This window comes from Magnolia sinica, chromosome 18, assembly GCF_029962835.1.
Source record: "Magnolia sinica isolate HGM2019 chromosome 18, MsV1, whole genome shotgun sequence".
Taxonomy (NCBI): Eukaryota; Viridiplantae; Streptophyta; class Magnoliopsida; order Magnoliales; family Magnoliaceae; genus Magnolia; species Magnolia sinica.
Window position 1 is genome coordinate 23423489 of NC_080590.1, and position 19354 is coordinate 23442842.

The window sequence follows — 19354 nt, forward strand, 5'->3', positions numbered from 1 at the left end:
ACCATGAGGCCTACCATGATATATGTATTCTATATCCATGTCGGGCATATGTTTTTTCGAATCATTTTTGGGCGTAAAGAAGATCTAATTCTCGGGTGCACCATATCATAAGAATTGTGCTGATTGTACTCCACGCCATGAAAAACTTTCCACGGCTAACGGTGATGAGGTCACGGAATCCCGGAGGAAGGGAAAAAAACAAATATCAGTAATAGTCAATCGCCAATGTTTCCTATGTTATGGTCCACCTTAGAATTGGATCTTCTTCATTTTTGGGTCCATGCCCTAAAATGATCTTTAAAAATGGATGGATGGTGTGGATATAGAATACATACATCAAGGTGGGCCCCACTGTAAGGTTCACACGGTCTTGTGTGAGGCCGCCACAATTGGAGTAAGGGAAATGTTCCGGTGCAGTTATTAGTTACAGTGCTCCTAGTTGTATCGTTCACTTAGATAGTTTAATCGATCAATCTGAACCGTCCATAAGCCCATAACACATTCCATCGATTATCATGTAAAACAAACATAGATCTGATGGTCCAATTCATCCTTGATTGGGTTATTTTCTTTAGCCAGCCTTACATGAATGGGATGGGCTAGATTGTTGATTTGACCTATTTTTATCTAAACAATCTTGACCGTCCTCTATTAAAGTCCGTTGATCAAAAGGTCATTATATGTCAGATAGTGCCACGTTTGCACGTCTGCCCATGAAATATTATTCTGACCTAATGAACAGTCTGGATCAATGGATTGGATTAAGTGTCCCAATGCAAATAGGAGCACTATAACTTATAATGCTCTCGGAGCACCGAAGCATTTCTCAGAAAGATGAAAAAAGAAAAGAAAAGAAAAGAAAAGAAAGAACGCTTTAGGATGCTCGCATCCTTATCGCCCATCTCATACAATGTATTACTACGCCATTTAGCGTGTGAGAATCAACCTCTCGGCGTGAATTATTTACAGTTGGCGCACGTGTGAGAGCTTAGACCCTATCATGAAGTGGGTCCCACCACCATTATTATTTCCTGGGAAAAAAACAAAAAAGCCGGTCCACTAGTCAGGTGGGCCTCGCATACTCGAATAAGGATTGTGCACTTTTCTCGTGCATGAGGGGTCCACTTAATCAGTGGGCTGGCTTGGTTTTTGGTCCAAGGGACATGCGGTGGGATCCAACTAGCGAGTGGTGCAGATGTCACACACGTGTTCCAAGTTGTATGTGCACGCACTGCTATCTCACGTTGTTTTCCTGCCTATGTAACTCTATGAATAGGTTGGATGGTAAATAAAAATCACGTTGGGCCGTAGAAAAGTTTCTACGGTGAGAATCATTATCACCGCTGCTTCCTATGGTGTGTTTCACTGAGCCTTGGATCTGGCTCGTTTTTGAGCCTACACCTTGAAATGATACGAAAAAAATGTATGGACGGTGTGGATAAGACCCATACACCACGGTAGCCACTCAAAGCTCCTGCCCGTTCCCAGCTGGAGACGTACGGGGTAGGACGCAATCCGCGTCGGTAAGAAGGCCGGCCCGGACATGGGGGCCCACCTCGATGTATATTTTGTATATCCACACCATCCATCCGATTTTCCAGCTCATTTTAGTTCACGATATAAAAAATGAGGCAGTTCCAAATCTCCGTTGGATCACACTGTAGGGATTAAGTTCCCACCATTAAAATTTTCTTGGGGATCTATTTTTTTTTATCAAACTGCTATTTGTGTTTTCCCTCATCCAGGTATGTGTGACCTACTCAACCGGTTGGATTGAAAAATAAAAGTTACGGTGAGGCCTTAGGACGTTATTAGTGGTGGGTATTGAATCGCCACTATTTTCCTGTGGTGTGGTCCACCTAAGATTTGGTTCTATCTTATTTCTCGTATCATTCCTTAAAATGAGCTGAAAAACAGATGAACGGTGTGGATTTACAACAAATCGATGTGGGCACCACGGTCACGGCCTCGCCCACGAAGCTGTTACCCCTGCCTCACCTAAGCCGCTATCCACGTCAGCCCTAGCACGTCATAGTTTATTGGGAATGGCAACAGGGAATACCTTCATTGGTGAATCGTACCAACATCCAATCAGATTGGATGGCGTTTGGACCCCCTTTGTGGTGTCATGACAGAGAATAAGAGATTTAGACGTTGAAATTCAACCAAGTAGGCCATGACAAAGGAGGAAAAGAGTAGTCATCGAAAAGAGTGGAATTCACCAAAACAAGGGGAGCGGATTCGCTCAGGCCGGGGAAACGCCCAGTTCGGTCAGGCTGTGACTGTGGCCCACCTCGATGTATGTGCATCCATGACATCCATTCATTTTGCCACTTATTTTAGGTTATAAGCCTAAAAATGAAGTTGATCTAAATCTCCCTTGAATCATTCGACAGGAAATAGTGGTGATTGAATGCCCACCATTAAAAAATTCTTAGGGCCCACCGTAATTTTATTTGCTATCTAACCGGTTGATAAGGTCACACAGACTTGGACAGAGGAAAAAACAAATATCATCTTGATCCAAAACTTCTACCTAGAAAAAGTTTTTTATGATAGACATTCAATCACCACTATATCCTATGGTGTAGCCCACCTTAGATTTGGATCTGCTATATTTTTTGGGCCCATTCTGTAAAATGAGCTGTGAAAACGGATGGACGGTGTTGATATACAACGCATAAATCAAGGTGGGCCCTACATCACAGCCCGACCGAACTCGTGTTACCCGGACTGACCGAATCTGTTCCCAAAAGAAAAGGTTGATTGTGTTCCATCTTTTCCCCATTGAGGGGCTCAAAAAATTAAAAATAAAATAAAATAAATAATAATAATAATAATAATTCCCCCAAATTTCAAACCTCTTCACTGCTTCACAGACGGTAATATTCTCTTGAATATCCTAAAGAATTCTCATGCCTTTGTTGAAAAATCAATAGACCTAGATCCACACGTAGGAGAAAAGGCATACGGATTTTAACCCCTCTCCTCAAGATCCGCTTCCTTTCTTTGGATGGTACCATGATTGTACCGCTTCACTAGAATATTGAAATTGGCTGGGATTGGTGTTCCATCTACAGTTTGCTGTGGGTGCAACCTTAGGTGGGTTGGGTTTAGGTTCAACCCAAACCCAGCTCAAAATAAGAGTTGGCCAAGTCAATATCCAGCCCCAGCTACCGATCCAAAATCTAACTCAAGTATTGAATATGAAACTTAACGTAAATTCAATTAAGATTGTTACACCTGCAGCTAGTAAATTAACACATAAAATCAAATAAAGTGTTATGATATAATATTGCTAAACAAACATTTATAACTATTAAAATAACACTACCAAAATAAAATTTAAAAATAGATTAAAAAAGAAGAAGAAGAAAAATTCATTTAAATTAATGAAATCAAAAGGAAATTATGCTCGACTCTTGAAACATTTGCAAAGTATAAATGGATATATGGACATCTCAAATTATAAATTTTACTTTTCATTTATATATAATTTTAAATATATATCATTTATATTAGTTGTAACTCATGAATAAAATCTGAATATAGAAGTTTATGTGTTAGATTTTCATGAAAAGTTTGAACAAGTAGCTTGAGTTAAGTCCTGTACGGATTGCATCCATGTACTGGGCATGGTGTAAGTATGGGACGTCCAATCATCCAGATGATGGGGCGATCAGATCTAAGTTTGCACCAATGGGGTGATCATATCCGTTGATTGAATAAGTGTCTGTCATACCAATGGTTAAAAAGCAAAATAATCAGTTGCTGTGCAGGTACAAGGTGTGGAGTCGGTCAAATCACCAGATCTATGTTATGTCCGGCCTTTGCTCCATCCGAGATGGGGCCCACAGTTTGAATGCTCTGGATTTCCACGTTTGTATATCCACACGTATGGTGGATTAGTAGCCACTATTTTTTAAGGTGGTGGTGAACTATCACCCTTGACTATTGGCTTTAGTCGTCCAAACCTATTTAAAATCCAACGGTTTTTCAGCCGACATGGAACTTGCGATGAAACGGTTCCGCATAGAAAAGGCATTGGGAGATTCTCCGTGTTTCATTTGGCCTCTTTTCATACATTGAGTATAAAAACAAAAGAGGCCCACCATTGAAAAAATCTGGGCGCATGAAACAGTGCAGGTGGCAAGTTGATCACCACACGTTACGCATTCTCCAATGCAAACAACTTTCTTTACATTTTCTTTTGGTCCATCCACACCAACTCCAAATCAGTGTCTACAAGCATTTGGTGAAAGAAACAGGAGGCTTGCTAGACCTACACGGACGCGGATTTCCTGCACTCGGATGGTAGGTGGGTCCCACCGTGATGGTTGTGATAAATCTACACTGTCCATCCGTTTTAGGAGCTCATTTTAGGACATGCTGCCAAAAATGAAGTGCATCTAAAACTCAAGTGGGCTGTACGAGAGGAAAGAGTGTAGATTCAATGATCACCGTTTGAAACATTCGCATGGCCACAAAGTTTTATATCATGCGAAGTTTTTGGTGTTTTCACTTCATCCGAGTGGGACTGACCTTATAAACGGTTTGGATGGTATATAAATATCAAGGTAGATCCCAGGAAGGTTTCAATCGTAGAAAACTCTTTCCCCGGTTTTCCCTCTCGTTCGGCCCACTTGAGCTTTGTGTCCACCTCACTTTTGGTAGCATGTCCTAAAATGATCTCCCACAATGGATGGACGGTATGGATTTCTCACAAACATTACTATGGGCCCCACCTAGCATCTGCGAAAGGCTTTGGCAGGAAATCTGCGTCCGCCCTATACACCCTTTCGTACGCATCACATGTGCGAAACTTGAAAGCGTGTGGAGCATCTGATGAGTGGTGTACATGGTGGCCACAGGCATGAAAATGACCCATGTGCAGAATCCAGGTAGTCCCCCTGATCCGGTAGCCCTACCTGTACAAAAGATTGGACGGTCCAAATTCTATCTGCTTGTCAGGCTCTTCTGATGAGTCAACGAGCCTGATTTTTTTACACGATCATCTTCAACAAAGGGACCACCTTTTGAACCGTCCAGATGTTCTAGTCACATGTCAGGATCAGGATGGCACGTGTCCTGGGTGTTAAAAATGCCTGTGGAAAGGGGAGCTATGTGGGGCCAGCAAACGGCAAGAGATAGATACCATTGCATGGCCCACATGGACACATACACCCACTCTCCTCTCCTCACTTTTCTTTAAAATGTCTCCAATGTCTAAAAAGGCTATGGCCGGGGATGCTAAAGTTGGTACTCCGCTTTCTACTCAATTATTCAGAAGGTGGGCCCCACTTCCTATTTGGACGCAGATATCACTGCATCTAAATCGTATAAACTATTCTCACCCTTTGAATATGTATCTCCCATCTCATCACATCTTCCAAAGGATGTTAACAACCACAGGCATGTCTCTAGTGGGGGTGGCTAACGGTGAAAGATACCTCGTTTAAAAGATACCTTGGTAGAGTGAGTGAAAGATACCTCGTTTCAATTAAGAGGTCTTCGTATCGATTCCCTAGTGGGATGGCTAACAGTTAAGGGTTAACTGACAGTGCTGTACTAACAAGCTAAAAAAAAAAAAAAAATCTCATCCTCAGTTTATGCAAGTGGGACCATTTTGGATCATCCAGACCGTTGAGGCGATGGCCCATATGCCATTGATCACACACTCATAAATTGTGTACATTCAAGTTTAAAAAGGCAATGATTGGACGGCTGAGATCGCCCTATATGTGACATTTTTGGATCATGTTCCATCCACCGTTGAAGCCATTGGATCATATGGATTGCTGAAACATGGACCCCACTTTTCTATGGTGGAGGATCAAACAGTTGCTCCTCAGTCCTCAGGAGAAATAGTGAAAAGTGTAGCTTCTTTAACACACTTCCTTGTCAAACAGCGTATTGAGACGAGTGATTTGGACAGACTCTTCCGACCTGGAGCACTAAGGGGTGGGATCCACCTGCTACATGATGGCCCACCACCTGATACATGAATTCGTTGTTTTGTTTGCATGTGAGGAAAGGCGAGGAGTTATATGATACTCTGGCTGCGCATGACGCTTCATACGCATGCACTCAAAAAACAAAATTCACGCGTGGCATATGTTAACTTAAATAAAGGGACTATATGATGTATCCCACTGTCGGAAAGTCACAGTTCAAAGATTAGATTGGTTGAACAATCCTAACCTTTGATTTGTGGACACTCGTTAGTGAAAATAGGATCATTTGATGTTTTTCATTTTTAACCATCAGATACATGTCCACCAATCCGATTGTAAGATTAGCTAATAAGATTAAGGTTTGGTTCATGACACAATGATTTGAACGGTTTAATTTGACTATTTTTATGCCCCAATGCAATTTCTATAAAATTCCTAAGTGCTTGTGTATCAACATCACACTCTGCCAAAGTATCAAAGTTTTACTCTTTTAGAAAGGTACGTTTGGCATCTCTTTAAGCAATAGCTTATCTATTTATTTAAAAAAATTAAGTCTTTCATCAAAATTAGATTTTTTTTCTTTTTTTTGTTATAATAGTTAGTTTAATATTTATGTTATAAGATAAGCGTTTTACCTCTTTAAGTCTTTGGAAAAAGAAAGTTTACTATGCTACAGCGGTAGATATTTTACTTTCCATCTCCCTTTCCCCTTTATCTCTCTTTCTCATCTCTCCCCCTTGTGGATGGTCTCAAAGGCAACTTTTGAATGATAGATGGTCCACATTAAAAATGGTCCACATCAAAGGTGGCCTCCACATAATGGGCTGTGGACATTAAAGGTAATCCCTGCATTATGGACAATTAACATTAATGGTGGACTTAGCATAGTGGATGATCCACATTAAGGAGGGTCTTGCATAATGGATAATCCACATTAATGGCCAGCCCTAACAATAAATAATCCACATCTAAGGCAGGCCTTACATGATAGATCGCCCACTTTAAAGTTGAGCCCACGTGATAGACCGTCCTATGGGCGTTGACCCCTCACGCTTCTGGCTGACGTGCACACTCAAAGGTGTTGAGTCTAGGTTTTTGTGTTGTGGCTTAGGTTTGTTAAGAATGTCTTCTTTCTTACCGCCATCAATTACCATAATTGCAGTTATGATAATTCATGAATCGTCTGTGAAAGTTATCATGTGTACATAATTTGCAAGATGGCCAACTAAGATCAGATTCTTTTTAAGATTTGGAATATGCGTAACATCTAGGGGTGTACATCGAGTCGAGTTGGCCTCAGCTCGACTCGGCTCGAACACTAGCTGACCTCAACTCGAACTCGGCTCGGCTCAGTCCTTGAGCCTGACTGGCCAGCTCAACTCGGTTCGGTCAGTAGCTCGGGCCAAGTTCGAGCCAAGATCGAGCCGAGTTCGCCATTGAGGCATTTCCACAAACACCTTAACTGCAACTTCAAAAACCCACTGTTTTACAAACAGAGACAATGGTTTTATAAATGTTTTATCAAACACCTTTTAAGTAACATAACCCCCCCCCCCCAAAAAAAAAAAGAGAAAAAAAGTATTTGTTTAATGTACATACCTTGCTAGCCACCGGCCAAACCTTCCTTGCCACCAGCCATATCTCGTTGAGTCATTTTATCAAACATTTGGTGAGCAACATCAATGGCAAAGTAACCGAGTCACCAAATTGGTTCGATTCGAGTTTGATTCGAGCTGGTTTCGATCCAAGTCGAGTTGAGCTAGGGCCTACTCGAACTTGACTCGAACTCATTTTCGAGCTCAAAAAATCAGCTTGACTCGGCTCGAACTCAGCTTCGAACCGAGTCGAATCAAGCTTGTTCGAGTCGAGTCAAGCGAGCTAGCTGAGCTAGCTCGGTTCGTGTACACCCCTAGTAACATCTTTCAATTTAAGTAGTGCCCCATTTAACTAGTTTATTGGAAAGTCACTATTTCCAATAATACATCAAGGTTCATCATCTCTTGTATGGACTTTCTCGAAATTACCCTACACATAGTTATCAAGAACATCTCTACTCGAAATAAAATGAAATGAGGTACCTGAATCTATTACTTAAGAATTAAAAATAAAATTATAGTATCAGAAATATTTTCTTTTAAGATGTTTAAAAAATCTTTACCTTCCTAATTATTGTTTTCTTATTATTTCTTCAGAGCTTACAATCCTACTTCATGTGTCTCCTTTTTGCCACAATGAATGATCGGCTCTTCTTTGATTTCGATCGACCATGATTTTTGTTTCCTATATTTGGTGTTCTTACCTTTTTTTTTTTTTTTATTCACCTTCAAAGTATTTTCTAATATTTCACTTGAAAATTGTAGGGCTTTCCTATGATATTCCTCTACTTAGAATGAGGCATACAACATTATCATATCTTGATCTAGTGGAATTACTCACAACTACCACCAAATTGTCCCAATTTTATGGTAACCTTGATAAAATCAAAAGAGCTCTAATTTCATCATTAGCACTACGGATTTCAACTGGCTTATGACTATGTTGAAAATTTTGAGATGGTTGGTCACTTTCTGCCATCAAACATTTTCATATTGAATAATCTCTTCATTAGATGAACTTTGTTAGAAGCAGAATATTTTTCATACATTCTGATAGAGTTGCTATCAACTCTTATATGGATTTCTCCTTTGAGATATTGATTGCAACAAATTTAGTCAATGATTGAATAGTTCCCAAAACCTTTTTGTCAAGCACATCCTATTCACTATCAGACATTTTCTATAAACTCGTTTCGTCGCCATTAGACACTTCCTCTAATTTCTTCCATTTTCCTCCAAGTGAAATATGTAAATCATTTTAATAGAGGTAATCATTTATCTACATCTTGCAAAGGTTAAAATTTGAACCATTGAACTTGTCAACCATTATCTTTATCTTGTTCTAAAATTACTTTCACTCAAACTAAGGGCTTTAATACCAGTTGTTAGGAGAAGAAATATTTTCTCAGCCATACACACAATAATATCAAAATAAAAAGAAAACAGATAAAAGATGTAAACCACAACATAAAAATTTACATAGTTCTCTTTCGAAATGTTTAAGGATTCACACTAGCCCATTATGCTCAAAAGCAACAAAGCAAAGAAGTATGTTCATGGAGTCACACTGACCCATTATGCTCAAAAGCAAAAGTAAAGAAGTATCTCTCAATACAATTACGTCTCTTATCTATATATATATATATATATATATATATATAATCCATGTGAAAATATGAAATTGCCTTTAGGACCGGGGGTTACAACACTAGACCCCAAGTAAGGGGGCATTGCCCCCATACAACCCTAGTGAGCTTAGCGTGGACGCTTGACCTGAAAAATGCTGGCCAAATGAACAGTAGATCTCTGATAATTAAGTTCCATGAATCCTAACAACGGTTTGTCATACACCATTGCATCCAATGGACCCTCTACACCCTATATCTGATTGGCCATCCAAGATACCCATTTAGTTCACTTGTCAATCAAGAACGTACATCACCTAAACCAACAAACACTGCAACTAATCTAAAGTGCACCTTCATCCTGTCCATCAAGTAGCATGTGTGAGTAGAAATCTTAAACAACCTGCATGAACTTGGGAGCGACAATGTCTGTTGTTTTAATTAAAAAGTGAAATGTAAGAGACAACGTGAGGTGCGATGCCATTCAACTATCCTAGAAGGGCTAGGATTAGAAGTGGCGTTCCCACCTCACATGTGTGCACGCACACGTGTGAGGAGGGTAAAGTAGTGGAACATTTGTTATAAACTGAGAGTGAGGGGGGAGTAAAGCGCTAGTGGCATTGTGAGCTCCCAAAAAAGAAAAAAAAGGATAGAAAGAAAGAAAGAAAGAAAGAGAGTGTCTTAAATGTGATGTCATTGAGTGTGTTGTCGTCGTGCGAAGTGTTGTGAGGAGCATGAGTGTCCACGGATTGCTTTCTCATGCCTCACATGTGTACATTCACACGTGAGGAGAGGGAGAGTGGCATGTTGAGATGGCGTGGATTAGTGGGGCATGTGGGTTGATGCATATGAAGTAGGTTAAATGGTATATATATTAGAAAATGTGTATTGTTGAGAGAGAGAGAGAGAGAGAGAGAGAGAGCAGTTTAGAATGTGGTCGCTGTGCACATCAAGCATGAAAATCGGGTACAAATTTGGTTGTTTCTATGTGGTCCAGCAAGTGGGTGATCTTCTCATTTTTTTGAAAATTTCTTATTTATTTCTGAATTTTATGTTGAAAAAAATAATTCTAGTTGTAGAACTTTTAATTTTAGTATTTAGATTATAAATTGATTGACAGTTGAATTTTGAAATTAAATTAATTTAAAATGTTGTTGTTGAAATTAGATTTTAATTTAATTCTTCTGAATTTTTAAAATTATTAATCTAAAATTTATTACTGAAATTTAAATACTATTTGATTTAAAAAATTCAAATTCTAAATATTAATTGATTTAAATTAATCTGAATTATGAATATTAATTAATTTTAATTTAAATCAATCTTAATTTTGAATATTATTTATTCTAAAATTAATCTAAATTTTAATATTATTTAATTTAAACTAATCGAAAATTTAAAATTTATCTAATCTAAATAAACCCAAATTGTGAATATTATCTAGAGCAAACCGACTTAATTAAATTATATTTTAATTATAAGTTAAATATAAATGGATATTCACGAAACTTTAGCCTTGTCAATTTAAATGTTGATTTTGTATGTATTTATAATTAAATCTCTGAAACATACCAGGAATTGTGTACTTATTTTAAGAAAAAGGACGTGTGGTTGTGGTTAAGTGCATGGGTTTGAGCGTGTGTTTTCAGGGAATAAAAAAATGACCTACATCTAAGGCGGCCGGTCCACATGATGGATGGCTTGGATATCTCACATATGTGCCACGCTACCACATGTGGTGGTGTGTGCATTAGCTGACTTGTACACGTGTGGCTTTGGTATGTTCACATATACAATCAGATAGAGGTCGTTTGGATGCCAAAAGATTATCTGATGATCAGATTTTTATCGTTTGGACGACAACTCAAATTTTGCCTTTTCCATATCAAGGCCTAAAAACTCAGAGAAAATGATTGGATTTAAAGCGGGCACTTCCTCTCAGCGCATACTCCATAAAAAGTCGCGCCCAAAATACTGGTCTCCTGATGAACGTACAAATCATCTCTATCGTTGAATTTCGGCTTATGACCATCAATCCAGACCACTCAATTAATCCACCTCTTGAATTTACCACACCCCAAAATTCAAACAGATCACGTACTCCTGTCCTTCTGATCAAAATGTTTTTGTGATGGATGGCCAATCAAGGAAGTAGCATGACAATGGGTCAAGCGATCTGTAATCAGGACCGTTCAGTTGTTGCAATTTTCTGTTAGTGAGCTACCCAAAAGGTGGCCTATCCATTAGATGGCCTGGATCGAGGATCATGTGTGCTGGTTGGTTGGACGGTATAATTGTTTGATAGACCTAGTGTGTGTACATAATGTAGAGGACCGTTCTGGCTCACCTAACAATCAGCCGTTCGTTTTCATGCGAGTGGGGCAGCTTTTTATTGTGAGACGCGTCTGACTTTAACGCCTAATAACCATCTCCCAAGAAAGTATCTTTACGACTAAGAGTCCCCACCCACACCTGCCGGTCAAAAGCGACGGTGCTGCTTTGTGCATGAAACGAGACCTTTTATCATTTGAAGAGTTTTTTTTTTTTTTTTTTCCCACGTGGCATCAAGTACTCCAATCTAGACCGTTCACGATGTTGGCCTCATTTTAAATGAAGATACCCCAAGATTAGATGAGTTATGGTACAATGCTCCATCAGTATTCGTTCGTTTTCGAAGTGTTCAAGTGGGCCTAATTGTTCAGTTTTCGGAAAACCATTGATGTGATGGATCCGCTGTGGATGGCTATCAGTCTATCACTCATCTTCGAAGATTATAGATATTGAATGTCTGCCCCTTCGTTGAATTTCGACCGTTGGTGTGTTCTTTTAAATGTCTACCAATGCATAGAAAGATTTCCATTGAAAGGTCCATCCACAGTGGGGTCTATCACATCAACGGTTTTGATCATTGAATCATGGTCTCTACTTGTATAAAATTACAACATGTGCATACAACCAAAGCTCTCCAGCGGAGCACTACCATGAAATTCCTTAATTCATATCAGTTGGAAGATCCTAGCCTATAATCAATCAAGCCCCGCCTAAAATAATGGTCCCACTGCTTCTAGGTCATACACTCAATATCAGACAGGCGGAATGATTCTAACCTTTGAATAACTGGTATTTGTTTTATGAATCTCAGAGATCTCACATCAGTGAAAATTTTCAATGATGGCCAATCAAGAAGTGGCCCACAAAATGGGGTCGTTTCAGATTTAGGTAGATACGTGCCACGTGTACAGTATCTGAGTGCATGTATACGCATGGTCATACACTCGTTGAGTATGACTGCCTTTCTCTAACTATTTATGAATCTCCCAGGTTCCTTAGCCATGTAACCTTTGCTTTTCTCTCCTTCTTCTTCTTCTTCTTCTTCTTCTTCTTCTCTCTCTCTCTCTCTCTCTCCCTCCTTGTAGCAAATGTCTAAGCTCTCCACTAGTTCTCCCAAACACTGCGCCAACAAAGGAGTGAACGTAGAAAAGCTGTACAAGAGGGGATTCTACGCATTCTCTACACTACTCCTCTCTATCTTCTCTCTAATCTTCTTCATCTGGCTTATCCTACGCCCCTCTAAGCCCCAGTTCTACCTCAAAGAGACTGACATCTACCAGCTAAATCTCTCAGGGGCCCAGCTCCTCAACTCATCCATCCAAATCACCGTACTATCCAAGAACCCAAACAAGAAGGTGGGCATTTACTACGACCAGCTCCAAGCGTATGCTTCTTACAAGGCACAGCAGATCACTCCAGCTTCTTCTCTCCCTCCTTTCTATCAAGGCCATGAAGATAACAACCTACTAACTGCTTCTTTGTTGGGTAGCTGGGTCCCGGTTGCGCCGTCCTTTGGTTATGAAGTGGGCCGTGATCAGGCCTCTGGGAAATTGTTTCTTGGGTTGAAGTTGAACGGACACCTCCGATGGAAAGTCGGAACTTGGGTCTCTGGAAGACACCGTTTTAATGTTGATTGTGTGGCTGTGATGGCTTTTGGACCGAATGTGGGGACCGGTCCGTTGAGTTCTAGGCAAGGGACTCAGTGCTCTACTAATGTGTGAATGGAGATTGGAGACCACTTATCAAGCTTTATCTAGTAAGTAAGTTTGATTTTGATTTTGTTGTAATTGAGAGAGAGAGATTGGTTTTCTTGTTTTTGTTTGAGAGAGAGAGATTGGTTTTCTTGAGAGAGAGAGAGAGAGAGAGAGAGAGAGAGAGAGAGTAACAGTTGTAGATGGATACTGTTGCTAGCTATACTTCTGTTAGATGGATACTGTTGTTAGATATACTTCTCTTTGTATTATAATAAAGAAGGAAGTATTAAAGATGTAATTAGATTTTGAGAGTGAAAAGGTTGTGGGGTGCGACTTCTCTCTCTCTCTCTCTCTCTCTCTCTCTCTCTCTCTCTCTCTCTCTCTCTCATCTCTTTTCTTTATTGGATGGGTGGGATGAGAAGGCTTTGAGGATGTGAATGATATCTTTGCTACTACGGTTTTCCTTAAGGATCAGATCGGAGTATGATGAGATTCCAAGCAGTGAAAATAAAGAGATGAAGAGAGTGCAGTTGCTTTTCTTCCATCAGGAATCTCGAAATTTCATTGTCATCCTTCACCTTTATCAACTCAGTATTTCGCGGCTCAGCCTCGTGGGCCACATGCAGAGCTGTTACCAGGAGGTTAGATGGCTGATACTCCAAAGCTCAAAAGATAATATGGACCGTCTTGATGGATCCAATGGACCCTACATGAATCAATGGTTAAGATCATCGTCAGTGTAGTTTGGCCGCTTCTGATCCCTAATTGAGCCTGTAAAAATAGACGGTCACGATCATCAGTTTATGTCAGTCCAGTTGGACGACCCAGGAGTTGACACGCCTTTAATTATTGAGCTAATGGAAATGCCACCGCTTTTATGGCCACCATCTGAGAGTTGGAGCCTTTACGTGCTTTGGGTCGTTCCCTTTAGAACTGACCACTGCATAAATTGCGGTACCGTACAGCCTTTCCCAGCCAATATGCTACATGTACAGGACATCACTACCGTAAAAACAGCAAGCCCCATCATAAAGATAGTCTTTATCTAAAATCAGGCTGATCTGCTTCATAGGTAGACTACACGTATATGTTGAGTCAGATCGTTGGTTTTTTCCAATGGCATGGCCCACTTGATAAGTGTAGCTACTTAATTTTTGTTCCAGGTGATCCTCATGGTAACTAGGGCCCACCATTTTGACGGTATTGATGTCCTATACATAAGTGCATGGCATGATAGCGGGAAATATGGTACATGATATCACGACTATGCCATGCTACTCTTTTCGATTGCCATTGATTGAATGGTTAGAATCTCCTAATCAGAGAATGTCTTGGAGCCGTCCTTTGTGCAGGGGCTCACCAATGGTCTTGATCACTCAACCTTTGGCTTGATTTTTATGTGTTGGGTATTACCAAAATGGGCACTATTTGATGAATTAATGACCTTGCCTTTTGCAGGGAATTATCTGGCCCGGCATTCATCAAGGGGATCAAATTTGGACTATTCAATGGGATGGCCCCACTTATTCCATGACTACAAAGAATCAAATGGACCATCCTTTCTGGTAAATTCATGACTACAAAGAATCAAATGGACCATCCTTTCTGGTAAATTCAGGGACCTATGAATTAAGGGGAATGATCCAAGTATGGTAATATTTAAATTACATGACCATCCCATCTCATCAATCAGGGCCTACTTATCAACCCATAACTCATGTTGGCCATATTAAACGATGGGGAACATTGAGTAGGGGGAGGCCCACCACAAAATGTGGGGTCCACTGTGTTGGGCATATCTCACCCAGTCATTCACAGCAGCTAATGAGAGGGCCAGATTCGCAGTTTGGATTTCACACACACATCAGGGGTGGCCCTACCACAGTTTGAATGTATGACAATTACCGTAGGCTTGAAGCATATGATCATTCACCATGAATCAAAACTTACAAGTTGAAAACATGCAACAGTCAATTTCACTAGCAAAAAGCCTTCCTATCAAATGGCTAGGATTGGATGATTATTATAAAATCCTTAGTGGGTGGATTGGTTAGGTTAGGGTGTACGCCAAGTTTCACTGAGCTGTGATGTTGTGTCATTTCATTTGTCTGTCAGAGGTGTTAGAGAGGGGCTCACAGACTTTTAAAAGTTGTCTGCCAAACACTTGTCAAAGATGGACCCACCAACTTTTAAAAGCTTGTCATACTCGATGCGCCACATTACCACCTGGTGCATCTTTTAATGGAACTCAGTATTACACTAGCTGACTGAATCGGCTCTCAATTTTTATTTTCACTTTTAATCCACAAATCATTAGTTCACATCTTCAGGGATATCCATTACTCAGTGCAGTTTGCCTAGGTGGGGCCTTTGGTTCAGAGATTCGGTTCGTCTGATTCGTCTGTTGAGCCGCGCAGTGGATGGACCATGACCCAATGCAAGGAACACTATGAGAATCAAATGAACGTACTTTGTTGAGATGTCATTGCTATATAGGCTACTACAAGCCGTAGTCTTCCACATCTTACACTTTTTGAGAAGCTGTGGGATGGAAATAAGGCTTCTATGCTGTGTAGGATTGTGAACCAGTCATATCTTATAATTTTAGAGGATGGAGGAGTTTTAAACTCATTAGAACTCTTATCTTTATGGCTTCACATGAATTTAGTAATATTAATTCAATTATAATAATGTGTATCACAGCTGTAGCACTCCATCTCTTACACGATTTTAGATTCATCACAACTAAATAAGTCCATAGGTACTCGCAATTACACTATCCAACACTTAGGATAATTCAGACTGTTGATTAATAAGGCCCACATCGTAGATTTCTTACACATGCTCTTTACTGGTCAAGTAGGCTAAATGTGTCCACTGCATGTGGATTGTTGAGAAGTTCCTTTAAAACCGTCCACTCAATTTGTCAGGGTTGGCCCATCTGGTAAGTGGACCAACCTATGTTTTATTATGGCCATCATTAGGGCCGAGAAAACTTATGAACTGGTGTGAGAGATTTAACTCAGCAACTCAGCCCAACTTGCCAGGTCTTGGATCTGAGTCGTGAATTGTCCGAATCTAGCGTGACTTGTCCGATTCGGACACCGAACCGGATCCGAATCCACCGGTCCGATTCATCTCGAGCAAGTCAGCAAACCACTAGTACGCATGATGTGGTAAAGGTGCCTGCTTGGATACCAAACCTCCTCCCATATCAAAGCTCGTCGCTAAGGTAGAAAAGAAAACCGCAAAGGCCGTTCCCAATAATAAAAGACCGAAGAGGTGAATAAAGGCATACATGCCAACATGACACATAAAAAGCGACATCCTAGCCAATGCTTAGGTGGGCCCAAATGTAGAAAGTCCATTCATCAGCTTGGGCTAAAATGGTACAAGGAAAATGGAAAGAAAAGAAAAATCAGAACTAAAAAAAAAACAAAATGAAAAGAAAAATCACAAATAGTTAATGTGCACATGGATTCGTAAGCATATTAAGATTTTGGCCCGTTTGGATGGACCAGTAGTTTGTCTCATGTTTATCACTGGGGGTTCTATCCTTTGGTGGGCTGGCTTGATTTTTGTGCAAATACATCTTCATAGCGTGGTCCATCTGATGGATGGACTGGATCTTGAAATCGTGTGCCATGACAGCAACCACGGTGAAATGCACATGGCCTGCATGCAATTAAGAGGTTTTCGTTTTTTATCCACAGCTTACAGTGTGGAATAGTAGGAATCTTGATTAGTGGTCAGAGTGCTAATAGGTGCCATTTGAGTAGAACTGAGATCAACCAAAACCCAACCCGCTTACTAAACAAGCTACCCTTCTAACTTGAACCCCATTAACCTGTGGTCTAACCCGTTCAATTGTAATTAGGTTAGGGTGCGTGAATCCGAGTCGACCACACGCGACTAAGAAGGGTATACGGAGCAAAACTGCGAATGGCAGATCAAGCCTATCCCAAGTAAGTGAATACATTGTTTTAATGTGTTTATATTTCAATGCTATCTTCAATTAGCTTCGTTTGGGTTTTGGGTTAGGTTTGATAGAGTTATTTGGGACCAGCCTATTGATAGCTAACATGAGTGGGTTAAGTTGGGTGGAGTTCAATCCAAGTCCATCCAATTTACTTGAGGCTATCTTTTTCGAATTCGATTGTAAAATAATATAAGTGCCTATTATTATTATTTTTCACTGTTTGTTTAAAGAAGTATTAGGATGTATAAACCAAAGGTCAAATGCATATAGATATGAAAGAAATAAATACATGTGTAATTATTATGATTTTATCTCATAAAATTTCCATCCATAGGATTTCACAAGACCAAAATAAATCATAAAAACAAATTATTAGAGATCACTAAATAAGTAAAGTAAATGGTAATCATTGCCCATTGCCTTTCATTCACGGAAGTGTCGTGATCATTTATCTTTCAATTATCAAGGCAATTTGAACAGCAAACACCCTAGATAGGCCACGTTTTATAGCCTGAACTCAAAGGCTATCCATTTAACTTGGCTTAAACATGCCTATAAAGCAGGTCAGACTAATTAGTCTACTGCCTGATCTAATCTGACCCATTGCCACCCCTAGTTTGAGAGTTTCTAGTTGGGAAGGATGAACTTTTTTTTTTTTTTTTAAATAAAAAATTTTAAGAATTAACTAATTAGTAGAACCTGCAATATACTTCATATAAATGATATATGAAGTATGCATTAACTCAAGCCAAAGCATCGAAATTGTGAGACTCATCTTTCGAAATAAAATACTGATTGAACTATCCTCACCTCTAATTAAAGGTTATTTTCTTGTCGTTGTATGCAAGCTATTAATTTTGGGTTTACATGCCATAGAATCGAGGACTATGATTTGGATAGTTTTATATATTAGGCATTTTTCATTTTGAACCATCCCATAGATGTCAACCAATTGTATATACAGATAATTAAATGAGCATAATTTTTGTTTATTGATACATCTAAATAGATGTCCACCTACAGGCAGGCCTGAGGTCCGTCCAAGCCAGCCTGCTTAGTAAAACCTAAGCCCAAGTCCTGCTCAGCCCTATTATGGACCAAAACATAAATGCTCAAACCCAGACCATGTTGACTATGCATAGCTTGGTTCTGAGTCTGGCCTGGCTGGGTTCAGGTCCTTACCTCAGTGGTAGACTAAGGAGTTTCAACACGAGGTCTTGGGTTCGATACCCATAGGTGGTGAAATCCCACTACGGTGTGCGTGAGTGTGTGCTTCGGGTGTGTATGTCAAAAAAAAAAAAAAGAAGAAGAAGAAGAAGAAGAAGAAGAAGACCTTTTTGTGCACAATCTAAGCTTTTCAATAGGTGTGCACAATATGTATGATATTGACAAAAATGCTCTTCAAACCTTAAAACAAGCTGGGCTAAGTTGGAATAGGCTTGGGATGATAAGCTCTTAGACATAGCCTCAGCATGGCCTAATTAATAAACAGCTTAAATTTCAGGTCTGGGTTACGCCCAGGCCTAGTATTTCAGCCAAGCAAAGAAGGCTAAGCTTGAAAGCTTGATGAGCCACCCCAGCCCATTAACAGTCCTAAATTATCAAGCATGCTGCAAGTGGTGGGGTCAAGCACCAGGGACGGATGTTGATTGTAGACTGACCCTGTTAATCGCGAGTTGCTGCTGATGGGTGCCCTGTGCGTCCCACCATCATTTATGCGTTTTATCTACATTGTTCTTCCATTTTACCAACTTATTTCAGGAAATGATACTAAAAATAAAGCAGACATGTGAGACTGAAAATAAGTCGGAATGAAATCTCTTACGACCAAACTAATAAGAAAATGGGAAACGGATTGGCTACTGACCCTGCCACTAGGGCTAGTGGTCGGTGCTACGTGGGTTCCACCATGATGTATGTGTTTCATACATGCCGTTCACCTATTCTTCCAAATCATTTTATGATATGAGCCTAAAATTGAGGTTGATTCAAATCTCAAGTCCATCGAACAGTGTTGATTGAATGCCCATCATTAAAAACTTCATGGGGCCACAAAAGTTTTGGAGCAAGCTGATATTGTTTTTCCCTTCATCCAATATGACCTAATCAACATATTAGATGTCAAATAAACATTATAGTGGGCCCTAAGAGGATTTTAATGATGGAAATTCAATCA

The 19354-nt window shown here is 39.9% G+C and overlaps 1 protein-coding gene across 1 annotated transcript; it reads left to right on the forward strand.

Annotated features, from left to right (window-relative positions):
* The first annotated feature begins 12546 nt into the window (after positions 1-12546).
* On the forward strand, positions 12547-13530 carry LOC131233546 (NDR1/HIN1-like protein 26). Its single transcript, XM_058230302.1, has 2 exons — positions 12547-13309; positions 13366-13530. Exon 1 carries the CDS (start codon positions 12594-12596, stop codon positions 13224-13226), a length of 633 nt encoding a protein of 210 aa, XP_058086285.1. The 5' UTR covers positions 12547-12593; the 3' UTR covers positions 13227-13309; positions 13366-13530.
* The last annotated feature ends 5824 nt before the right edge of the window (positions 13531-19354 follow it).